At 41.9% G+C, this 22,487-nt stretch overlaps 1 protein-coding gene across 4 annotated transcripts in view; it reads left to right on the top strand.

Annotated features, from left to right (window-relative positions):
- The window catches only part of hace1 (HECT domain and ankyrin repeat containing E3 ubiquitin protein ligase 1), a 90,146-nt gene extending 68,008 nt beyond the window's left edge, over window positions 1-22,138 (top strand). For all 4 annotated transcript variants that reach the window (XM_070885609.1, XM_070885608.1, XM_070885610.1 and 1 more), the window contains 5 exons: window positions 3,517-3,648; window positions 6,279-6,377; window positions 8,366-8,436; window positions 16,753-16,866; window positions 21,248-22,138. In XM_070885609.1, the coding sequence (XP_070741710.1) occupies window positions 3,517-3,648; window positions 6,279-6,377; window positions 8,366-8,436; window positions 16,753-16,866; window positions 21,248-21,350 (519 nt within the window). In that variant the 3' untranslated portion in view covers window positions 21,351-22,138. The remainder of the gene's footprint in view (window positions 1-3,516; window positions 3,649-6,278; window positions 6,378-8,365; window positions 8,437-16,752; window positions 16,867-21,247) is intronic.
- Window positions 22,139-22,487: the final 349 nt, after the last annotated feature.

Raw genomic sequence — 22,487 nt, 5'->3', positions numbered from 1 at the left:
AGACGTGGACTATATACAGTAGACACCTCAAAGCACTGGAGAAATATCACCAGCGCTGCCTCCGCAAGATCCTGCAAATCCATTGGCAGGACAGACTCGCCAACGTCGGTGTTCTCGCTCAGGCCAACATCCCCAGCATTGACCACACTCTATCAGCTCCTCTATCAGGCCACGTCGTCCGCATGCCTGACAAGAGACTCCCAAAGCAAGTACTCCAAGTGGAGCTTCGACACGGCAAGAGAGCCCCAGGTGGGCCGAGGAAACACTTCAAAGACACCCTAAAAGCCTCCTTGATATAGTGCAACATCCCCACCGTCTCCTGGGAATCCCTGGTCCACGACCGCCCAAAGTGGAGGAAGAGGATCTGGGAGGGGTGCTGAGCACCTCGAGCCTCATCGCCGAGAACAAGCAGAAACCAAGCGTAGACAGCAGAAGGAGCGTGCGTCAACCCAGGCTCCCCGACCACCCTTTCCTTCAACCACTGTCTGCCCCTCGTGACAGAGACTGTGGGTCCCGCATTGGACTCCTCAGTCACCTGAGAACTCACTTTGAGTGAAAGCAATCATCCTCCACTCCGAGGGACTGCCTATGATGATGATGAATGCTACATATTTATTACTGCTTGGTTGGGATTTGAAATCCAATCGAGTTTGCTCACCTTCTGCTGCATGCGATGTAACTTGAATATATTATGCATCGGAAAATGAATTGCATATTTTTGTACTGAGACTTTTCAGAACGTTTTATTAGATGCACACAAATAGAAACTGAGGGAAAAATTAAAAACTCATTATATTCCGTGCAAAATACCAATCTGTTGGATTAAATCTAAACATAACACTGATACTAGTATAATTTCAAGTCCAGTTCTGGCTCATTAGTTTCAAAATTAGAAATATGACAGCTTTGAGTAATTTTTTGATGTACATATACAAATGCAAATGTAATATTTAACACTGCATGAAGAACTGGTATTAAGTTTAAAAGAAATAGGTGAGCACATTGCAGATGCTCCAACTATAATCTTTCAAAATTCTCTCGATTCAAGAACCGTTCCTTTTAGATTGGAAAATTATGCATATCACTCCACTATTTATTTAAAAATGGTGAAAGGGGAAACTCGGGGAATTATAGACCAATTAGTCTAACATTTGTTGGGAAATTACTAGCGTCTATAAATTAAGGTTGGGGTGACTGAACGGCATGAAAATTTTCAGTTGATCAGAGACCCCCGGCATGTATTTGTGAAAGGTAGGTCATTCCTGACAAACCCGATTGAATTTTTTTTGCAGAGGTAACTAAAGTAGTGGACGGGAATGTCTATGGATGTTATTTATATGGATTTCCAGAAGGCTTTTGATAACGTCCCTCATAAAAGACCGTTAACTAAAGTAGAAGCCCATGAAATTGGCTGAGTGGCAAGAGACGTGCAGTAGGGATAATGGGCAGGGCATGACTAGTGGTGTGATCTGTTTTGGGGCCTCAACTATTCACTATTTATTACCAACTTAAATGATGGCACAGAAAGCCACATATCCAAATTTGCCAATGTCACAAAGATAGGTGACATTGTAGGCAGTGTAGATGAAATCATAAAATTACAAGAGGGATAACGATAGATTAAGTGAATGGGAAAAACATGGCAAATGGATTTTAATGTAGGCAAATGTGAGGTCATCCACTTTGGACCTAAAAAGGATAGAACAGGTTACTTTTGAAATAATGAAAAGTTAAAAAAGTGGAGATCCAAAGAGTCTTGGGGGTCCAGGTATAGAGATTATTAAAATGTCATGGCCAGGTACAGAAAATAATTAAAAAGGCTAATGGAATGCTGGCCTTTATATCTAGAGGACTAGAATATAAGGGGGTAGAAGTTCTGCTGCAGCTGTACAAAGCCCTGGTTAGACCACACCTGGAGTACTGTGAGCAGTTCTGGGCACCACGCCTCAGGAAGGATATATTGGCCTTGGAGGGAGTGTAGCATAGGTTTCCCAGAATGATACCTGGACTCCTAAGGGTTAAATTACCGGAGAGATTAAACAAATCAGGGTTGTATTTCCTAGAATTTAGAAAGTTAAGGGGTGATTTGATCAAATTTTCAAGATATTAAGGGGAACAGATAGGGTAGATAGAGAGAAACTATTTCTGCTGGTTGGAGATTCTAGGACTAGAGGGCATAGTCTTAAAAGTTAGAGCCAGACCTTTCAGGAGTGAAATTAGGAAACACTTGTACACACAAAGGGTGTTGATTTTAAATCTGAGATTGATAGATTTTTTGTTAATCTAAGGTATTAAGGGATATGGGTATATAGAGTTAGGTCGCAGATCAGCCAAGATCTCATTGAATGGCGGAATAGGAACAAGGAGCTGAATGGCCTACTCTTGTTCCTATGTACCCATGTTCTGAAAAGCTATATACTCCTCTCTACTGCCTTTTAAGCAACTGCTGGCTGCAGGAAAGCTAAAGGTGTCATGATTTTTTAAATGTTCTCCTATCTCTCCCCACAACCTTGGATGTAACTGACTTCCACTCTCCTCCTTAGTGAAGTGGAAACATGTTGAATTGTGTATCAAAGGCATGAAACTGTCTTACCATTGCATATTTTGTACAGACCTGTTTCCTTGCAGTTTACTTTTTATTTACTTGGTAAAAGTCTTTCCTGAACAAAAACTTGCATCATAATCTTAGCACGCTCATTCCGTAAAATAATAAATTTGTGAAATGCAGTGACCTACAATTTTAATCACTAGAGTGTACCCTGCACATTACAGTGAGGTGTTTTGCTATGAATGCCTCTTGTCGCTATATATCGCAATATCAGAAGTGTTTCCGGGAAGATTTCATCTGTTCCGTGTTTCTAGTAAAATTATACATCTGTTTTTGAATGCTTTTACAACTACAAAAGGGAATCTTTGCAAACGTATTGATGTTGCTTGAATAAATGGAGAGAGTAGTCCTCTCCTCTCACTCCCACCCTCCCGCCCCCAAAATGTGAATCTCATGGAACACAAGTCTAGAAATTCAGATATGGTCATGTTTCTGTACTACATTGCTGATACCAATTGATCTTGCAGCTCTGGTGTAGGATGTATCCATCAATAAGGCAACAGTACTAATAACTCCAAACTCATTCAATTCTAACAGAATGAACCAGCAAATAACAAAATGTATACACACACAGTGCTGAGTTCCCTGGACTTTGGAACATGCATGTGGCCCACAGGTCAAAATTTGGACATCCCTATTTCTAAACTTGAACACGTGAAATAAATCTAGTAATTCAGAATATTACCAGTAGGTGTCGTCTTTTTAAAGGGATTGCATTCAAAATGAGGTTTTCGGTAGAATGTTCCTTGAAATTTAGGGAAGTTTCTTTTTAATATGCCAGAAGTTAATGTTTAAAAGTGCTTTAATTACATTACTATTAATCTCTGCACACACTGTTATTCAGTTAAATGTTTTGGTTAAATGAGTTATCTTTTTCAGAAGATTAAACAGTGACACTTTTTTTTCAGGCTGAGTATGTCCAACTTGTGACTGAATTACGAATGACTTGTGCTATTCAGCCTCAGATAAATGCATTTTTGCAAGGCTTTCATCTGTTCATTCCACCCTCCCTAATTCAGCTTTTTGATGAATATGAGCTGGTAAGAGCACGAGTGTATACAGAATACTGATTAATACAATAATGTGAGTATGGAGTGGAAGAAGGAAAGAGAAATGAGGGCGAGGGAGCGACACTTCAGTTGATCATATATCCCCATAGCTACTTTCACAATATATGACATGCTGAAGTTCCAAGTTTTTAAGAAAGGTGGAAAGGCTTTGTGTGGTTAGGCTAGCATACATGATCATGGTTAACTGGCACTGAGTATAAGCCTGTGATCAAGCTGATTGGTTAGGATGACCATTGTTAATTGGTTTCAGCATGGTGAAATGCAACTAATGTAGCTATCCTGTAATTGCTCTCTGAAGAGACCAGACAAATGGACACAGTGATATTAAATGGATGCATTGCAGGTGACATCCCCACAGTTAATCAATCACAGTTTATTATTTCTCTCTGTATAGCACTAGATTAACAAATACAGGGTACAATGAAGCAGTAAAAATGGATAGTCTAAAATGACTGACATTTGCAGATAAATAAGTTTAATCAGGACTTTTTAATAGTGGTTAATTTCTTGAACTGTTTGAAGTACCTTTGGTGAGTTATTGTGGTTGGTGCAATCAGGCTGTTAGAACCATTCTTTCCCTTTTTAAAAAAAAAACTACTAATAATTGTGATGTGAACATACTAGACTGTGGACCTCAGCCTCAATTCACTGAATAAAAGACTTTTCAAGATCATTTTCAACTGATCAGAGGCTAAATGATCAGTGGAAAACTGCCCAGGTATGTCCTGTCCACAAAAAGCAGGATAAATCCAATCCAATCAATTACTGCCCCATCAGTCTACTCTCAATCATCAGCAAAGTGATGGAAGGTGTCATAAACTGTGCTATCAAGCGGCTCACCAAATCTCACTTTGGGTTCCGCCAGGACCACTCCGCTCCAGACCAGACCCCACTACAGCCTTGGTTCAAACATGGACAAAGAGCTGAATTCCAGAGGTGAGAGTGACTGCCCTTGACATCAAGGCAACATTTGACTGAGTGTGGCATCAAGGAGCCCTAGTAAAATTGAAGTTGGGGAGAAAACTCCACTGGCTGGAGTCATGTGTAGCACAACGGAAGATGATTGTGGTTGTTGGATATTAATTATCTCAGCCCCAGGACATCGCTGCAGGAGTTCCTCAGGCCAGTGTCCTAGGCCCAACCATCTGAAGTTTTATCAATGACCTTCCCTCCATAATGTCAGAAGTGGGGATGTTCGCTGATGATTGCACAGTGTTCAGTTCCATTCGCAACTCCTCAGCTAATGAAGCAGGCCAGCAAGACCTGGATAACATTCAGGTTTGGGCTCATAAATGGAAAGTAACATTTGCATCACACAAGTGCCAGGCAATGACCATCTCCAACAAGAGCGAGTCTAACCACCACCCCATCACATTCAACCGCACCACCATCAACATGCTGGGGGTCACCATTGACCAGAAATTGGACCATCCACAAATACTGTAGCTACAAGAGCAGGTCAGAGGGTGGGTATTCTGTGGTGTGTCTCACTTCCTGACTCCCCAAAGCCTTTTGCAAGGCACATGTCAGGAGTATGATGGAACAGTTGCCTGGGTGAGTGCAGCTCAAACAACACTCAAGAAACTCCTGGCACTTGTGCGCTGTGAATGTTACTTGCCACTTATCAGCCACAGCCTGAATGGTGTCCAGGTCTTGCTGGACTGCTTCATTATCTGAGGAGTTGCAAATGGCACTGAACACTGTGCAATCATCAGCGAACTTCCCCACTTGATAATTGATAAAGCAACAGAAGATGGTTGGGCCTAGAACACTGCCCTGAGAAATGCCTGCAGTGATGTCCTGGGACAGAGATGATTCATCTCCATCCAAGAGAAAGCAGCCCATTTGATTGGCACCCCATCCACCACCTTCAACATTCATTCCCTCCACCATCGGTGCACTGTGGCTGCAGTGTGTACCATCTATAAGGTGCACTGCAGCAACTCGCCAAGGTTTCTCTGACAACACCTCCTAAACCTGTGACCTTTACCACCGACAAAGGCAGCAGGTGCATGGGAACACTACCACTTCCAAATTCTCTTCCAAGTACACCATCCTGAATTGGAAAAAAATCACCATTCCTTCATTGTTGCTGGGTCAAAATCCTGGATCTCTCTCCCTAACGGCACTCTGGGAGTACCTTCACCACAAGGACTGCAGCGGTTCAAGAAGGCGGCTCACCACCACCTTCTCAAGGGCAATTGGGGATAGGTGATAAATGCTGGCCTTGCCAGCCAGGCCCACATCCCAGGAACAAAAAAAATGTTTTTAACCATATAGGTTCCGACAGAAGAGTGATACCTGAGAGACTCGGGAAAGAAAGTTAAATTAAACAATTTTTGTTTAACCTTTGAGGTGTTTTTTTTAAGTTAGAACCGTTTATAATCGTTTTAAATACAGATGAAAAGGAAAGATAAAATAGTATTGGGAAGATGATGGAATATTTGCAAAGAAAGGGGAAGATCAGATTAGCAGAATTAAAATTTAAAATGTTATTTCTAATTTAAATGAAATGTTTTGGTTGTATTATAGCCTTAAATGTGCTTGGCTACTTCACTCTGTGTATAGATAATTATAACATTTTGTTCTCTTCTCTGCAGGAGTTACTGCTCTCTGGGATGCCAGAGATTGATGTGACTGACTGGAAACGGAATACAGAATACACCAGTGGCTATGAAAAAGAAGATCCAGTGATACAGGTACTACTATCAGCTGGAAAAATAGCAGTCTTATAATTGAATCCATTTGATATGTGTTTGTTGCTTGACGTGGCTATACTTAGGTTTCAATATTACCGTATAACAAGACTGGAACATATCCATAATAGAAATGCCAGGGGAAGTAAATTTGTAGGAATAATAATGAACAAAGAATCCACACAATGCAACAGTTTAGACCACTGTTCATTAAGAAGGAAAAAAATACAAATTTAATTCCATCACTTGCAAAACTTAGCTGACGCATTGTACTTGAACTGTGCTTTCAAGGTTCATGTCAACTGAAGTTTTTGGTTGTGTAACTGCAGTGTAACTCACTTATACAATACTGAATAAAATGTAATTATTTGGCAGAATCAAAAATGATATTGGATATAGAAATGCATCAAATAACACTACTTCATTTAACATAAGTGATAACATAGTTAATATGAAGTTATGTTTTGAGACTTACTGTAATTGGATATTTACTATTAATTAAAGTATAAATCACTACAGGCACTAGTAATTTAGCTATATTACAATATTGCAGTGTCAGTTGGATTTTATTTGAGTATAACGGTTATAGTCAACGTTTTAGATTACAATATGGTTTTACAAGGTTGCGTTTATGGTCTGTATTCAACGTATCACTAGTAGGTTCCAGTATTTAGATAATCCCTCTGTCACATGGAACAACACGTACAACCTCATCCTTTATGATAGATTAGCTACTGTGTCATGGGCAGTTCTTCTGTTCCCTAGGATACCTTGTATAGTTTATTTAAAGAAAAAGTACGGTAATGTAGTGTGAATAGAAAATGCTGGAAATACTCAGCATACCAGGCAGCATATGTGGGGAGAGAGACAGTTAACATTTCAGGCCAATAGCCTTTTGTCAGAACTGGAAAAAGTTAGAGATATAACTGGTTTTAAGCAAGTACCGGTCGGTGCTGGGAAAGGGGGAAGAGGAGGAAAGAACAAAAGGGAAGGTCTGTGATAGGGTGGAGGCAGGAGTGATTTGGATGAACAGCAGAATTCCTGGTATGCTGAGTATTTCCAGCATTTTCTGTTTCTATTTCTATTTCAGATTTCCAGCATCCACAGTACATGTATTTTGCCTTTTATATTATGGTAATGTGGCTGTTACTAGACTAGTAATCCAGAGAATGAGTTTAAATTCCACAATAGCACTTTGAGATTTTGAATTCAATTTATGAAAAAAAAAATCTGGAAATAAAAAGATATCAGTAAAAATGACCAGGAAGCTGTTTAATTGTAAAACACCAAGCTGGTTCATTAATACTCTTTAGGGAAGGAAACCAGCTGTCCTTACCTGGCCTATGTGAGTCCAGTCCCACACCAATGTGGCTGACTCTTATCTGCCCTCTGAAGTAGTCTATCAAACCATTCGGTTGTATCAAAAGCCATTACAAACACAGATTGCAATGGTTCATGAAGGCCCACCACCACTTTGTGAGGGCTTCTAGGGATGGGCAATAAATGCCAGCCTTGCCTGAAGTGCCCACAATGCAAGATTGTGTGTGTAAACTCATGGTTAAACATTTATTTAAGTAGTTGTAGAAAAATTGTCCACCATTAACTGAACTATAACTAGAGGCCATCAATATAAGATAGTCACCAAGAAATCCAATAGGGAATTCAGAAGAAGCTTCTTTACCCAAAGAGTGGTGAGAATGTGGAACTCGCTACCACAGGGAATAGTTGAAGTGACTAGTATAGATGCATTTAAGGGGAGGCTAGACAAACATATGAGGGAGAAGTGAATAGAGGGTTATGCTGATAGATTTAGATAAGAAAAGATGGGCGGAGACTCGAGTGGAGCATAAACGCCGGCATGGACTAGTTGGGCTGAATGGCCTGTTTCTGTGCCATTTTTCCTATGAATCACAAGTATTACCTCATTTCCTCAAGTTCTGCATAGAAATAAGATTTGATGTCATTGCTGTCAAATCTTTCTATTTTTCCAGTGGTTCTGGGAGGTTGTGGAAGATCTAACCCAAGGAGAATGTGTTTTACTGTTGCAGTTTGTTACTGGCAGGTAAGATATTCTGTGATTAAAATACCTGATTTATTGAAGCCAAGTGCCAGCCATAATGTATTTATTTGAAGATGTTCTGATCTGATTACATCTTACTGTACTTAATTGCTTACTAATTATTGTAATACAGAATGCTTCAGAAATGTTGGAAGTTGTAGAGGAAATTTCCAACAACACACTGGATGATTTTTTTTAATAGCTGTAAAAGCTCCAACATTTTCTTAGTGGGAGCTGGGGACGGGGAGGAGGAAAGAGGGTAGGGAGAAACGTGCACCAAGGCCAAATATCAAAGCATCACATTCGTCTCCCACTTTTGTAACAGCTTGGAAATTATAGCTCAATAGGAACCCAGTTATCAGTAGCACCACTGTACATCACAAAAAAAAATAAAGGATCTATATTTTTTTTACAAAGACTATATGCTCAGCATCTTGATGCATTAGTTCTAACAGTATTTATTAAAATTGATATTTATTGAGCAAGTCATCTTTTTTAGTTCACACGTAAGATTGTAAAATTGGCATTGAGAGGAACAACTAATCTACCTGGCAATTCATTGTTAAGATGAAACGTGCTGTGTGCCATGGGCTAGACTGTGCCTTTTATAGAATCATAGACTAGTACAGCACAGAAGAAGGCCATTCATCCCATCAAGTCTGGGCTAGCTCTTTTGAAGAACAATCCAGTTAGTCTAGTGGGTTTAATCACCATTATTGGGGCAAATTATTACTGGCTGGCATCTATACTTCTCCCTGTTAGAGTTGTTCCAGATTCAGATATTCAAATTGCTGCTTTGTGGACTTTGATGGCTGTATTTTTAAAGTTCATTTCTGATGCAGTTAGTGAAATTGTTTCTTGAACCATAGTTATAGGGTTTTAGTTAATCAAAAATTATCACCAGAAATTGAGATCATTACATCTTTTAAAGAAAAACATTTAAGCAGAGGAACATACATGCACATGGAGAGAGCAGAGCAGTGGGATTAATTTTGGATTGCTCTCACAAAAAGCTGGCATAGATATGTCTTCCTTGTGTGCTGTAAACTGCTATGGTTCTTCTGTGCCTCTATATAGTTCTTACGAGGGTGTTTCTCCAGTTGTGTAAACTTGGAGATTTGGTACACAATAGCATGTGAAATGGGAAGAATGGTGGAAGTCTACTTTACCACTATATTTGGGTTGAATACAACAACAATTTTCATTTATATAGCACATTTAACATAGTAAAACGTCTCAAAGCACAGGAGTGTTATCAAACACACAATTTGACACCGAGCCATGTGAGATAAAAGAAAGACTTGTATTTATATAGTGCCTTTCACGACCACTGGATGTCTCAAAGCCTTTTACTTTGAGACCAACAAAGAACAGGTTTTAAGGAGCGTCTTAAGCAGGAAAGAGAGGTGGGGAGATTTAGGGAGGGAATTTCAGAGCTTCGGGCCCAGGCAGCTAAAGGTATAGCTGCCAATGGTGGAACGATTAAATTCAGGAACATAGGTACTTTAGTGATATCTCATGCTTTACTAGTGAGGAAAAAAAGTCCTCATTTAAAAAAAAAATCTTAACTTTGTTTATTGAAAAGAGATTTAAGCAGCTTTGTTTCAATCTATGTACAAATCCTGGATGTGAAATGCTAAGTGTAGAGAATTATTTAGGATAAATTATTCTGAGTAACAATAGAAAATTGCTAATGAAGTACTTTCGAAATTCAATCACTGATGTAATAGAATCATAGGGCCCAAGTTCCGGCCTCAGTTGCTCCTGATTTTTTGGAGCAACTGGTGTAGAACGGAGTATCTTAGAAATTCAAATTCTCGGCATTTAGTTTGCTCCAGTTCTAGTCAGTTAGAACAGTTTCACTTTGGAACAGAATTTTTTTTTCAAAAGAGGGCGTGTCCGGCCACTTACGCCTGTTTTCAAAGTTTCAGCAGTGAAAACTTACTCCAAACTAACTTAGAATGGAGTAAGTGAAGATTTTTGTACGCTCGAAAAAACCTTGTCTACACTTTAGAAAATCAGGCGTAGGTTACAAATCAGGCATAGGGAATGGGGGGGGGGGGGGTTTAAAGGGAAGTTTACAAACATTAAACACTTCAGTTTTACAAATAAAGAGCCATCATCAATAATAAATGATAAAAACATCAATAAATCAACCAATAAATCAATCAAAAAAAATTAATAAGAAATAATGTATTTTTTTAAATCAACAAATAAAACATTTTGTACTTACCGACTGCAGCACTGGGAGCCCTCCAACAGCGTGCTGGGATGCCCCCACCCCCCCCCCCCCCCCCCCCCCAGTGTGTCTCTGTCAGTGTCTCTATCTCTCTGTCTGTCTGTGTGTGTCTCTCACTCTCTGCCTGTCAGTGTCTGTGTTTCTGACAGCGAGGGGAGGGAGAGGAGGGGGGGTAGAGGGAGACAGGGGGGGGGGAAGAGGAGAAGGGGAAAGGGGGGGGAGAGGAGAAGGGGAGGGGGGGGAGAGGAGAAGGGGAGGGGGGGGAGAGGAGAAGGGGAGGGGGGGGAGAGGAGAAGGGGAAAGGGGGGTGGGAGAGGAGAAGGGGAAAGGGGGGTGGGAGAGGAGAAGGGGAAAGGGGGGTGGGAGAGGAGAAGGGGAAAGGGGGGTGGGAGAGGAGAAGGGGAAAGGGGGGTGGGAGAGGAGAAGGGGAAAGGGGGGTGGGAGAGGAGAAGGGGAAAGGGGGGTGGGAGAGAAGGGGAAAGGGGGGTGGGAGAGGAGAAGGGGAAAGGGGGGTGAGAGGAGAAGGGGAAAGGGGGGGGGAGAGGAGAAGGGGAAAGGGGGGGGAGAGGAGAAGGGGAAAGGGAGGGGGAGGGGGGAAGAGGAGAAGGAGAAAGGAGAAGGGGAAAGGGGGGGGAGAGGAGAAGGGGAAAGAGGGGGAGAGGAGAGGAAAGAAGAGAAGGGGGGGGGGAAGGAGAGGGGGAGAAAAGAGAGGCGGGGGGGGGGGGAAGGCTGAACGGGCCGGGCCTGGCTGGGCCCAAGACTTCGGGCAGGGCCCGTCCCCAGCATCAGATTTACAGGTAGGTGGCGTTGGGTCGGGTCCGGGGTCGGGAGCGCGGGGGGGGGGTAGCGTGGGTCGGGTCGCGTCCGGCCCAGGTTGGGGGGGGGGCGGGGTCGGGAGCGCAGGTCGGGTCAGGGGGGTGGTGGGAGGGAGGTCAGTTCAGTTCGGGTCGGGGGGGAGGGAGAGGGAGGTCAGGTCGGGTGTGGGGGGTGGGGGCGAGAGCGGGTTGGGTCCAGTCCGGGGGGTCGGGTCCGGTCTGGGGGGTGGGGGGAGCGCCGGTCCGGTCCGGAACCGGATGAGGGAGGTGGGGTGGGGGGTGGGGGGCGCGAAAAACAGGCGTCCAGGTCGGGGCTGCGCCGTTCTAGGCGCGGCCCGAAACTTGGGCCCATAGAAATTTACAGCACGGAAGGAGGCCATTTGGTCCATCGTGTCCGTACCGGCCGAAAAGAGCTATCCAGCCTCATCCCATTTTCCAGCTCTTGGTCCGTAGCGGCACTTCAAGTGCATATCTAAGTACTTTTTAAATGTGGTGAGGATTTTAGCCTCTACCACCCTTTCAGGCAGTGCGTTCCAGACCCCAACCACCCTCTGGGTGAAAAGATTTCCCCTCAAATCCCCATTAAACCTCCTACCAATTACTTTAAATCTATGCCCCTGGTTGTTGACCCCTCTGCTAAAGGAAATGGATCCTTCCTGTCCACTCTAACTAGACCCCTCATAATTTTATACACCTCAATTAGGTCTCCCCTCAGCCTCCTCTGTCCCAAAGAAAACAACCCCAGCCTTTCCTCATATCTAAAATTAAAATAAGTAAAACTTTATTTTCAGTATAAAATATTTCACGTCTTTTCCTTTCTAGTTTACCTTTGCTGTCAATTATAGTATTTCATCAGCAAATTAGTAGCACTACATTAACAAGCCAACGCACTGTGGGGTGAAACGTTTGGATGCAAGCTTGAGCTTGCGACGACTCTGAAGTAAGTTTCTAATCTGAACTGGGCTGTATAAGGGATGCGCCTAGCAGATATGGAGCCCTTCACCAAAAAAGGAGACAGAATGATGGAGGGACATTTAACCCACCTGAAATACAGCGATTATGGAGAAGCAGCAGCATAGATCAACTTCTGCAGGAAAATAGCACATGGTATGGGTGGATGGGGAAGAAGAACAGAAAAATACAGAAATCTATACAGACATGAAGTAATGTAGGAAACGTGGCAGCCAATTTGCACACGGCAAGCTCCCATAAACAGCAATGTGATAACATAGAAACATAGAAACATAGAAAATAGGTGCAGGAGCAGGCCGTTCAGCCCTTCTAGCCTGCACCGCCATTCAATGAGTTCATGGCTGAACATGAAACTTCAGTACCCCCTTCCTGCTTTCTCGCCATAACCCTTGATCCCCCGAGTAGTAAGGACTTCATCTAACTCCCTTTTGAATATATTTAGTGAATTGGCCTCAACTACTTTCTGTGGTAGAGAATTCCACAGGTTCACCACTCTCTGGGTGAAGAAGTTTCTCCTCATCTCGGTCCTAAATGGCTTACCCCTTATCCTCAGACTGTGACCCCTGGTTCTGGACTTCCCCAACATTGGGAACATTCTTTCTGCATCTAACCTGTCTAAGCCCGTCAGAATTTTAAACGTTTCTATGAGGTCCCCTCTCATTCTTCTGAACTCCAGTGAATACAAGCCCAATTGATCCAATCTTTCTTGATAGGTCAGTCCCGCCATCCCGGGAATCAGTCTGGTGAACCTTCGCTGCACTCCCTCAATAGCAAGAATGTCCTTCCTCAAGTTAGGAGACCAAAACTGTACACAATACTCCAGGTGTGGCCTCACCAAGGCCCTGTACAACTGTAGCAACACCTCCCTGCCCCTGTATTCAAATCCCCTCGCTATGAAGGCCAACATGCCATTTGCTTTCTTAACCGCCTGCTGCACCTGCATGCCAACCTTCAATGACTGATGTACCATGACACCCAGGTCTCGTTGCACCTTCCCTTTTCCTAATCTGTCACCATTCAGATAATAGTCTGTCTCTCTGTTTTTACCACCAAAGTGGATAACCTCACATTTATCCACATTATACTTCATCTGCCATGCATTTGCCCACTCACCTAACCTATCCAAGTCACTCTGCAGCCTAATAGCATCCTCCTCGCAGCTCACACTGCCACCCAACTTAGTGTCATCCGCAAATTTGGAGATACTGCATTTAATCCCCTCGTCTAAATCATTAATGTACAATGTAAACAGCTGGGGCCCCAGCACAGAACCTTGCGGCACTCCACTAGTCACTGCCTGCCATTCTGAAAAGTACCCGTTTACTCCTACTCTTTGCTTCCTGTCTGACAACCAGTTCTCAATCCACGTCAGCACACTACCCCCAATCCCATGTGCTTTAACTTTGCACATTAATCTCTTGTGTGGGACCTTGTCGAAAGCCTTCTGAAAGTCCAAATATACCACATCAACTGGTTCTCCTTTGTCCACTTTACTGGAAACATCCTCAAAAAATTCCAGAAGATTTGTCAAGCATGATTTCCCTTTCACAAATCCATGCTGACTTGGACCTATCATGTCACCATTTTCCAGATAACGACAAAATAATCTGTTTTAGAGATATTGATTGCGGGATAAATATTGGCCAGGATACCGGGGATAACTCCCCTGCTCTTCTTTGAAATAGTGCCATGGGATATTTTACGTCCACTTGAGAGAGCAGACGAGGTCTCAGTTTAACGTCTCATAGAAACATAGTAAATAGGTGCAGGAGTAGGCCATTCTCCCCTTCGAGCCTGCACCGCCATTCAATAAGATCATGGCTGATCATGCAAATTCATTACCCCATTCCTGCTTTCTCTCCATACCCCTTGATTCCTTTAGCCGCAAGGGCCACATCTAATTCCCTTTTGAATATATCGAACGAACTGGCCTCAACAACATTCTGTGCTAGAAAATTCCACAGGCTCACAATTCTCTGAGTGAAGAAGTTTCTCCTCATCTCAGTCCTAAATGGCTTACCGCTTATCCTTAGACTATGACCCCTGGTTCTGGACTTCCCCAACATCGGGAACATTCTTCCTGCATCTAACCTGTCTAACCCCGTCAGAACTTTATATGTTTCTATGAGATTCCCTCTCATTCTTCTAAATTCCAGTGAATATAAGCCTAGTCGATACAGTCTTTCTTCATATGTCAGTCCTGCCATCCCAGGAATCAGTCTGATGAACCTTCGATGCACTCCCTCAATAGCAAGAATGTCTTTCCTCAGATTAGACCAAAACTGTGCACAATATTCAAGGTGTGGCCTCACCAAGGGCCTGTACAACTGGGACCTCCCTGCTCCTATACTCAAATCCTCTCGCTATAAAGGCCAACATGCCATTTGCTGCCTTCACCGCCTGCTGTACCTGCATGCCAACTTTCAATGACTGATGTACCATGACACCCAGGTCTCGTTGCACCTCCCCTTTTCCTAATCTGTCACCATTCAGATAATAATCTGTCTCTCTGTTTTTGCCACCAAAATGGATAACTTCACATTTATCTACATTATACTGCATCTGCCATGCATTTGCCCACTCACCTAACCTGTCCAAGTCACCCTGCAGCCTCTTAGCATCCTCCTCACAGCTCACACTGCCACCCAGCTTATTGTCATCTGCAAACTTGGAGATAATTACATTCAATTCCTTCGTCTAAATCATTAATATATGTTGTAAATAGCTGGGGGCCCAGCACTGAACCTTGCGGTACCCCACTAGTCACTGCCTGCCATTCTGAAAAGGACCCATTTATTCCTACTCTTTGCTTCCTGTCTGCCAACCATTTCTCTATCCATGTCAATACATTACTCCCAATACCATGTGCTTTAATTTTGCACACTAATCTCATGTGGTATCTTTTCAAAAGCCTTTTGAAAGTCCACATACACCACATTCAAAGGTTCTCCCTTGTCCACTCTACTAGTTACATCCTCAAAAAATTCTAGAAGATTTGTCAAGCATGATTTCCCTTTCATAAATCCATGCCGACTTGGACCGATCCTGTCACTGCTTTCCAAATGCGCTGCTATTACGTCTTTAATAATTGATTTCAACATTTTCCCCACTACTGATGTCAGGCTAACTGGTCTATAATTCCCTGTTTTCTCTCACCACTTTTTTTAAAAAGGAGGGAGTCACATTAGCTACCCTCCAATTCATAGGAACGGATCCAGAGTCTATAGAATGTTGGAAAATGACCACCAATTCTAGGGCCACTTCCTTAAGCACTCTGGGATGTAGACTATCAGGCCCTGAGGATTTATCGGCTTTCAATCCCATCAACTTCCCGAACGCAATTTCCTGTCTAATAAGGATTTCCTTCAGTTCCTCCTTCTCGCTAGACCCTGGGTCCCCTAGTATTTCCGGAAGGTTATTTGTGTCTTCCTTAGTGAAGACAGGACCAAAGTATTTGTTCAATTGGTCTGCCATTTCTTTGTTCCCCATTATAAATTCACCTGATTCTGACTGCAAGGGAGCTACATTTGTCTTCACGAATCGTTTTCTCTTCACATATCTATAGAAGCTTTTGCAGTCAGTTTTTGTGTTCCCTGCAAGCTTACTCTCATACTCTATTTCCCCCCTCCTAATTAAACTCATAGTCCTCCTCTGCTGAATTCTAAATTTCTCCCAGTCCTCAGGTTTGCTGCTTTTTCTGGCCAATTTATATGCCTCTTCCTTGGATTTAACACTATCCCTAATTTCCCTCGTTAGCCACGGTTGAGGCACCTTCCCCGTTTTATTTTTACGCCAGACGGATGTACTTCTGAAAAACGGCACCTCCAACAGTGCTAGATTTTTGTGCTCAAGTCTCTGGAGTGGGACTTGAGCCCACAATCTTCTGACTCTGAAGCAAGAGTGCTACTCATTGAGCCACGGCTTACAAAATCGACCTAATACACAGCACTGATAGCCCATTATTGAAGCTTTCACTGGGGAAAGTAATGTCTGAAATATGAGGATCATTGTATAATTTCAGAACTGGGTTGGCTTTGACTAAACTTATTTTTCGTTCTGTCCTTAACATTTCCATTAAAGTGATGGGGCTGTTGTCCTACCTGTTACTATTGGCTTTGAGCCAGTTTCTCGCAACCAGCGTCTATTTACAAGAAATGAGAGTTGATGGTCTAAACTAAAGGAGCGACATTTTAATTTTAATTTGATGTACACTTGTATAATCACCAATGATTGTTATGGTCATGTTCATTTATTTATTGAAAAGTTGTTCTTTAATTTCTTTGTGTTTTCTAGTTCCAGAGTCCCTCATGGTGGCTTTGCATACCTCATGGGTGGCAGTGGGTTGCAGAAGTTCACGGTAGCTGCAGTACCATACACTTCAAACCTCTTACCGACATCCAGTACTTGGTATGTACACTTCATATTCAAGAAGAATTTATAAGGCAAAGCAAAGGCTTTCTTTTAATTTCATCTCCTATTTATCAGCTATAGAAATGTCTTGCACATTGTATTTTGCCCTCAATGCAGTTTTATAAAATGTGTTGCCTTTCATGAGATTTCAGGCTATTAAATATTATGAAAGGACGATAACTGCTGACAGCAGAATGAATACATATGTGGTAGATTAGCATCGCGTTAAGTAATGGAATACAGTATTGGAAGTGTTCAAAATCCTGTGAAATTCTGATGTTCTCAGGCAGAAATCGCTCCAATAAAATCTCCAACGTATCAGCCAAGTGTCATCAAACAAATAAAATAATTCTTTGCATTTAGCTGGCAGTCTTACTACCTTTTTAATACCTGTGGTCTATACTTGAGTACTGTAAGAGTATTTATTGGTCCTGAGGGCTGTCACATGGCTAAAATAATAAACTAATTTATTTGACATATATGGATATCAGAACAAAGGAATGTGCAGAAATTATTCATTTGATATTTATGGACTATTTGAATATCATTAGCAAACCTGATTAACAAATAAGGCATGAAATGCTGAAAGGGGAGGGATGGGGAAGATGTGATTAGTGGTGGCATCACGCTGAAGGTGGCGGAAATGACGATGGAAGATCCGTTGAATGCAGAGGCAGGTGGTTTAAAAAGGTGAGGACAAAGGGGGAACCCTATTGTGGTTTGAGGAGGACGGGGAAGGGAAAGGGTGAGAGCAGAAATGCATGAAATGGGACGGACACTGTTGATGGCCCTGTCAACCACTGTGGAGGGGAATCCTCGGTTGAGGAAAAAGGAAGACATATCAGAAGTGCTGATATGAAAGGTGGCATCATCCGAACAAATGCGATGAGACGGGGAAACTGAGAGAATGGAAGAGTCCTTACAGGAAGCACGGTGGGAGGAAGTGTAATCAAGTTAGCTATGGGCGTCGGTGGGTTTATTTTTGATGTCATTTGAGCCCAGTGATTGGATTGTAGTCATAATTCACTGATAACTAAATATTTATAAATGGTACGTTAAAGATCCTAAAGGGGAATTGACCAAGATGATCAAGGCACTTTGGTCACTGTGGCAATGATCCAAATTCTGGAGGATGCATGAATATTCTGCATAAATCATTTGGATACTAAATGAGAAGCTCGTCAGAAGAGACCAAGAAGGGCTCAATTAAAGATTTGCAGAGTATTTAGATTAGTGATGCAGTGGGACAGACAAATGCCAAATTAATTTCAATATTGGCAAAGTATGGCACATTGGGCAAAAAATATGCAATGTTAAATATGGTGACAATTTTTTTTTTGGAGCAACTTGATTTTTCTGGAGTATCTTAAGAATCCACATTTTGCACATTCAATTTGCGGCAGTGTAAGTGAGTTCGTTAGGATTTTTTTAGTTTAATTTTATTTTTTTCAAAAGGGGGCGTTACCAGCCACCTACGCCTGTTTTGGCCACTTTGGCCAGCTAATACTTACTCCAAACAAACTTAGGCCAGCGTATGTGGCCGCTTGTGAAAACCCTTGCGGAGAGTTAAGAAATCAGTGCAGGTAGGTATATCGGAGGCCAGCAGAACTTAATGACTTGACTAAAGAATGTGAATAGGATCAAACAGCGATACAGGACATCATATGACAAATGTCGCAATGTTAATTTACTATACAACAGAAGCATTCATGGAAGCTTAAATTACAAAAATAAAAGAAGTAAAAGATAGTTGAATTAAATTGCCCTAATCGTTCAACTAATTTAAACAACTATTTGTTTGCAGTGATTATCCTGAGCCAAAATTGAGCCCATATTATCGAGAAACATAGAAACATAGAAAATAGGTGCAGGAGTAGGCCATTCAGCCCTTTGAGCCTGCACCACCATTCAATAAGATCATGGCTGATCATTCACCTCGGTACCCATTTCCTGCTTTCTCTCCATACCCCTTGATCCCTTTAGCCGTAAGGGCCATATCTAACTCCCTCTTGAATATATCCAATGAACTGGCATCAACAACTCTCTGCGGTAGGGAATTCCACAGGTTAACAACTCTCTGAGTGAAGAGGTTTCTCCTCATCTCAGTCCTAAATGGCTTACCCCTTATCCTTAGACTGTGTCCCCTGGTCCTGGACTTCCCCAACATTGGGAACATTATTCCTGCATCTAACCTGTCCAGTCCCGTCAGAATTTTATATGTTTCTATGAGATCTCCTCTCATCCTTCTAAACTCCAGTGAATACAGGCCCAGTCGATCCAATCTCTCCTCATATTCAGTCCTGCCATCTTGCGAATCAATCTGGTGAACATTTGCTGCATTCCCTCAATAGCAAGAACGTCCTTCCGCAGATTAGGAGACCAGAACTGAACACACTATTCCAGGTGAGACCTCAATAAGGCCCTGAACAACTGCAGTAAGATCTCCCTGCTCCTATACTCCAATCCCCTAGCTATGAAGGCCAGCATACCATTTGCCGCCTTCACCGCCTGCTGTACCTGCATGCCAACTTTCAATGACTGATGTACCATGACACCCAGGTCTCGTTGCACCTTCCCTTTTCCTAATCTGCCGCCATTCAGATAGTATTCTGTTTTTGCCCCCAAAGTGGATAACCTCACATTTATCCACATTATACTGCATCTGCCATGCATTTGCCCACTCACCTAATCTGTCCAAGTCACCCTGCAGGCTCTTAGCGTCCTCCTCACAGCTCACACCACCACCCAGCTTAGTGTCATCTGCAAACGTGGAGATATTACATTCAATTCCTTCATCTAAATCATTAATGTATATTGTAAAGAGCTGGGGTCCCAGCACTGAGCCCTGCGGCACCCCACTAGTCACTGCCTGCCATTCTGAAAAGGACCCGTTTATCATGACTCTCTGCTTCCTGTCTGCCAACCAGTTCTCTATCCACGTCAGTACATTACCCCTAATACTATGTGCTTTAATTTTGCACACCAATTTCTTGTGTGGGACCTTGTCAAAAGCCTTTTGAAAGTCCAAATATACCACATCCACTGGTTCTCCCTTGTCCACTCTATTAGTTTACACCTATCTAAATAAAGTCTACTTCAATAAATAAGATATTCTTTCAGTGTTCCTCCGTCACTTATGTTCTTCTTTCACAATAGCACCAGGTAAATAGGCTTGACAAATGGTCACCACTATTCACGAGAGACAAAACATATTTACATACTTTTTTCAAAATATCCAAATAAAAAATAGAAGTAAGTCAGTCCTACCCTACCTTCAGCCCGGGAAGGCAGCGGGCCGGCCTGTGCAATAGGCCACTCGGCCTGGGTTAGGGGCGCGATGCACCAGCAGCCGGTCTGATGATGATGATCGGGTCCCACGATGCAGCACGCACACGGAGAGGCTGGGGGTAGGAACTGCTGCACATGCGCGCACACTCCAACGCGCTTGTACCGACGTCCTGGCACTGTTTTCAGTGCAGGGTGCTACATCTGCCCCAGACCCAACTGGCCACGTTGCATGAAGACCTGGGAGAGGCCGGATAGTGTCGAAAGTGGGGACCGATTTAAAAAAAAAAAAAAAAAAAAAAAAAATTAAAGCTCTTTTCCACGCAGAAAGTCAGCACATCTCTGGTGAGTGCGCCGAAAAAAGGGGCGGGCCAATTTTGAGCCTTTAGAAAGGAACCTGGGAAGTATAGTAAATGTGTTGTCTTCAGTGTTCATACAATGTGATGAAACAAGAAGCAAAAAGTACAGGTTTACTGCAGTTATGCTAAGGCTTGAAAATGCAGCAGTCATAATACATTATACAGTGTTTATTTCTGGTGACCACACTACCCAAAGGATGTTATACATTGAGGAAGGTGTAGAGGAGGATAACAAGAATGGTACCGGTGGGAAGTCAGACAGAAACTTCTGACTCAAAAGGTAATAATAGATGTGGAGTAACTTACCAGTGAAGCTTTGAGGTGGCTTTTAAATCCACTATTAAACTTATTTCTGTAGAGGGAGGAGACTGAGCAGCCTGGCCTGTAGAAATGTTTGGAATCTGTCAAAAACTCTTGGGGATATTGGGCTTAATTGCCTTTTTCTGTTTTAAATATTATTTTATATAACTGGAGAATAGTGAATTTTTAAATAACATTAGTGGTGGCTAGCTTACTTGATATTTTACTTCACTGAAATGGTATACTGTGATTAGGACTCTGACACAAGAGCAGCTCAGGTTATTTCATCTGTATATTTCATAAATTCACAAGCATACTTTGTGTAATGTTATATTTAAATAGGTTAATGGATATAAATTAGTTCTTTGTATAGCTATATATTAATGTTATGTGGCTTGTAATAATGCATATTTATTTAAAAAAATGTTTTCCAGCATCAACATGTTAAAATTGCCAGAATACCCCAGCAAAGAGAACCTGAAAGATCGCATTCTTGTGGCATTGCACTGTGGCAGCTATGGATATACCATGGCATAAACATGTCTAAAAACTTGAAAGTGGCTCCTGAAGAGACCTTCACTCCTCAGCAGTGTTTAATAATGCTTCTGATTTTTAAGCGCTGTCTCCAGATTTATATGCACATTTCCGTGTTGTAGCACATCTGTATATGCATGGCAAACATTGAATGCTCATGTCAAGCATTATGCTTATGTGTGTACTTTAGGTATTTACATTTTTTTTAAATTGTTATGTTTTGGTACAACTAATCACGTATTTGTGACAAAATATAGGAATTTGCAAACTGCTGCATGATATCATAACATGCGGTAGTCTGAAATCTAAAATTCAGTGTATGCAGGTGTGCTCGGTACGCTTGAATCAGTGGCTGGGGTATATAAGTTCTATTGCCAAGCTTCATATATTTATGGTGGGGGGGGAGGGAAAGAGGAAACTAGTGGTTCTCCAAGGCCAAGATTTCATTGTATTTTTTTTGTAAGATATGAAACAGACATTTTATATTTTTTGTGAAGATGTTTATTACTCAGACTTCATAATTTAACATGTCATATTGAGATGGAGGGCATTGTCAGTAGAAATGGCAGAATATATTTGATAGACTGTCCTAACAGCCAAATTATTTTGCAGAATTTCTGCAAAGAAATGTTATTAGCTAGTTTAAAAAGATTAAAGTGTCTTATGAAAGTATTTGTATATTGTGAAAATTATGCACTGTATATATTGCTTGAAGTCCTGTATATTTGTATTTGTAGAGTATGATGCAGCTGCTTATGTATCTCCCTGTTGTGCATGACTTTTAAATAAAAAGCTATTAAATTTCTTACTAAAAAATTTACCATTGTATATAAATTCCGTTCTTTTACATTTAGTATAAAAGGGATAATATTAGTGATAGTCTCCAGTATATTAGTTTCTAGTCTTGGAGCCTTCAGTTGAGTAGCTCCTACTCTGGAACTTCCTCCCTAAACTTATTTGCTACTCCATCTTTTGTAATCAAAAGAACAGGCCATACTAGATATGGTAATGAGCCAAACTTAGATAAATATTCCCTGACTGTTAGATTATTAATTGATCATAATATGATTGAATTCAATGTTAGTTTTGAAAGGGAGAAATGTAATACAAATGACTAAGATTCTAGATTTTGGTAAGGCT

The sequence above is a fragment of the Pristiophorus japonicus genome, chromosome 7, assembly GCF_044704955.1.
Source record: "Pristiophorus japonicus isolate sPriJap1 chromosome 7, sPriJap1.hap1, whole genome shotgun sequence".
In the NCBI taxonomy this organism is placed as follows: Eukaryota; Metazoa; Chordata; class Chondrichthyes; family Pristiophoridae; genus Pristiophorus; species Pristiophorus japonicus.
This window is presented reverse-complemented; position numbering and strand designations above follow the sequence as displayed.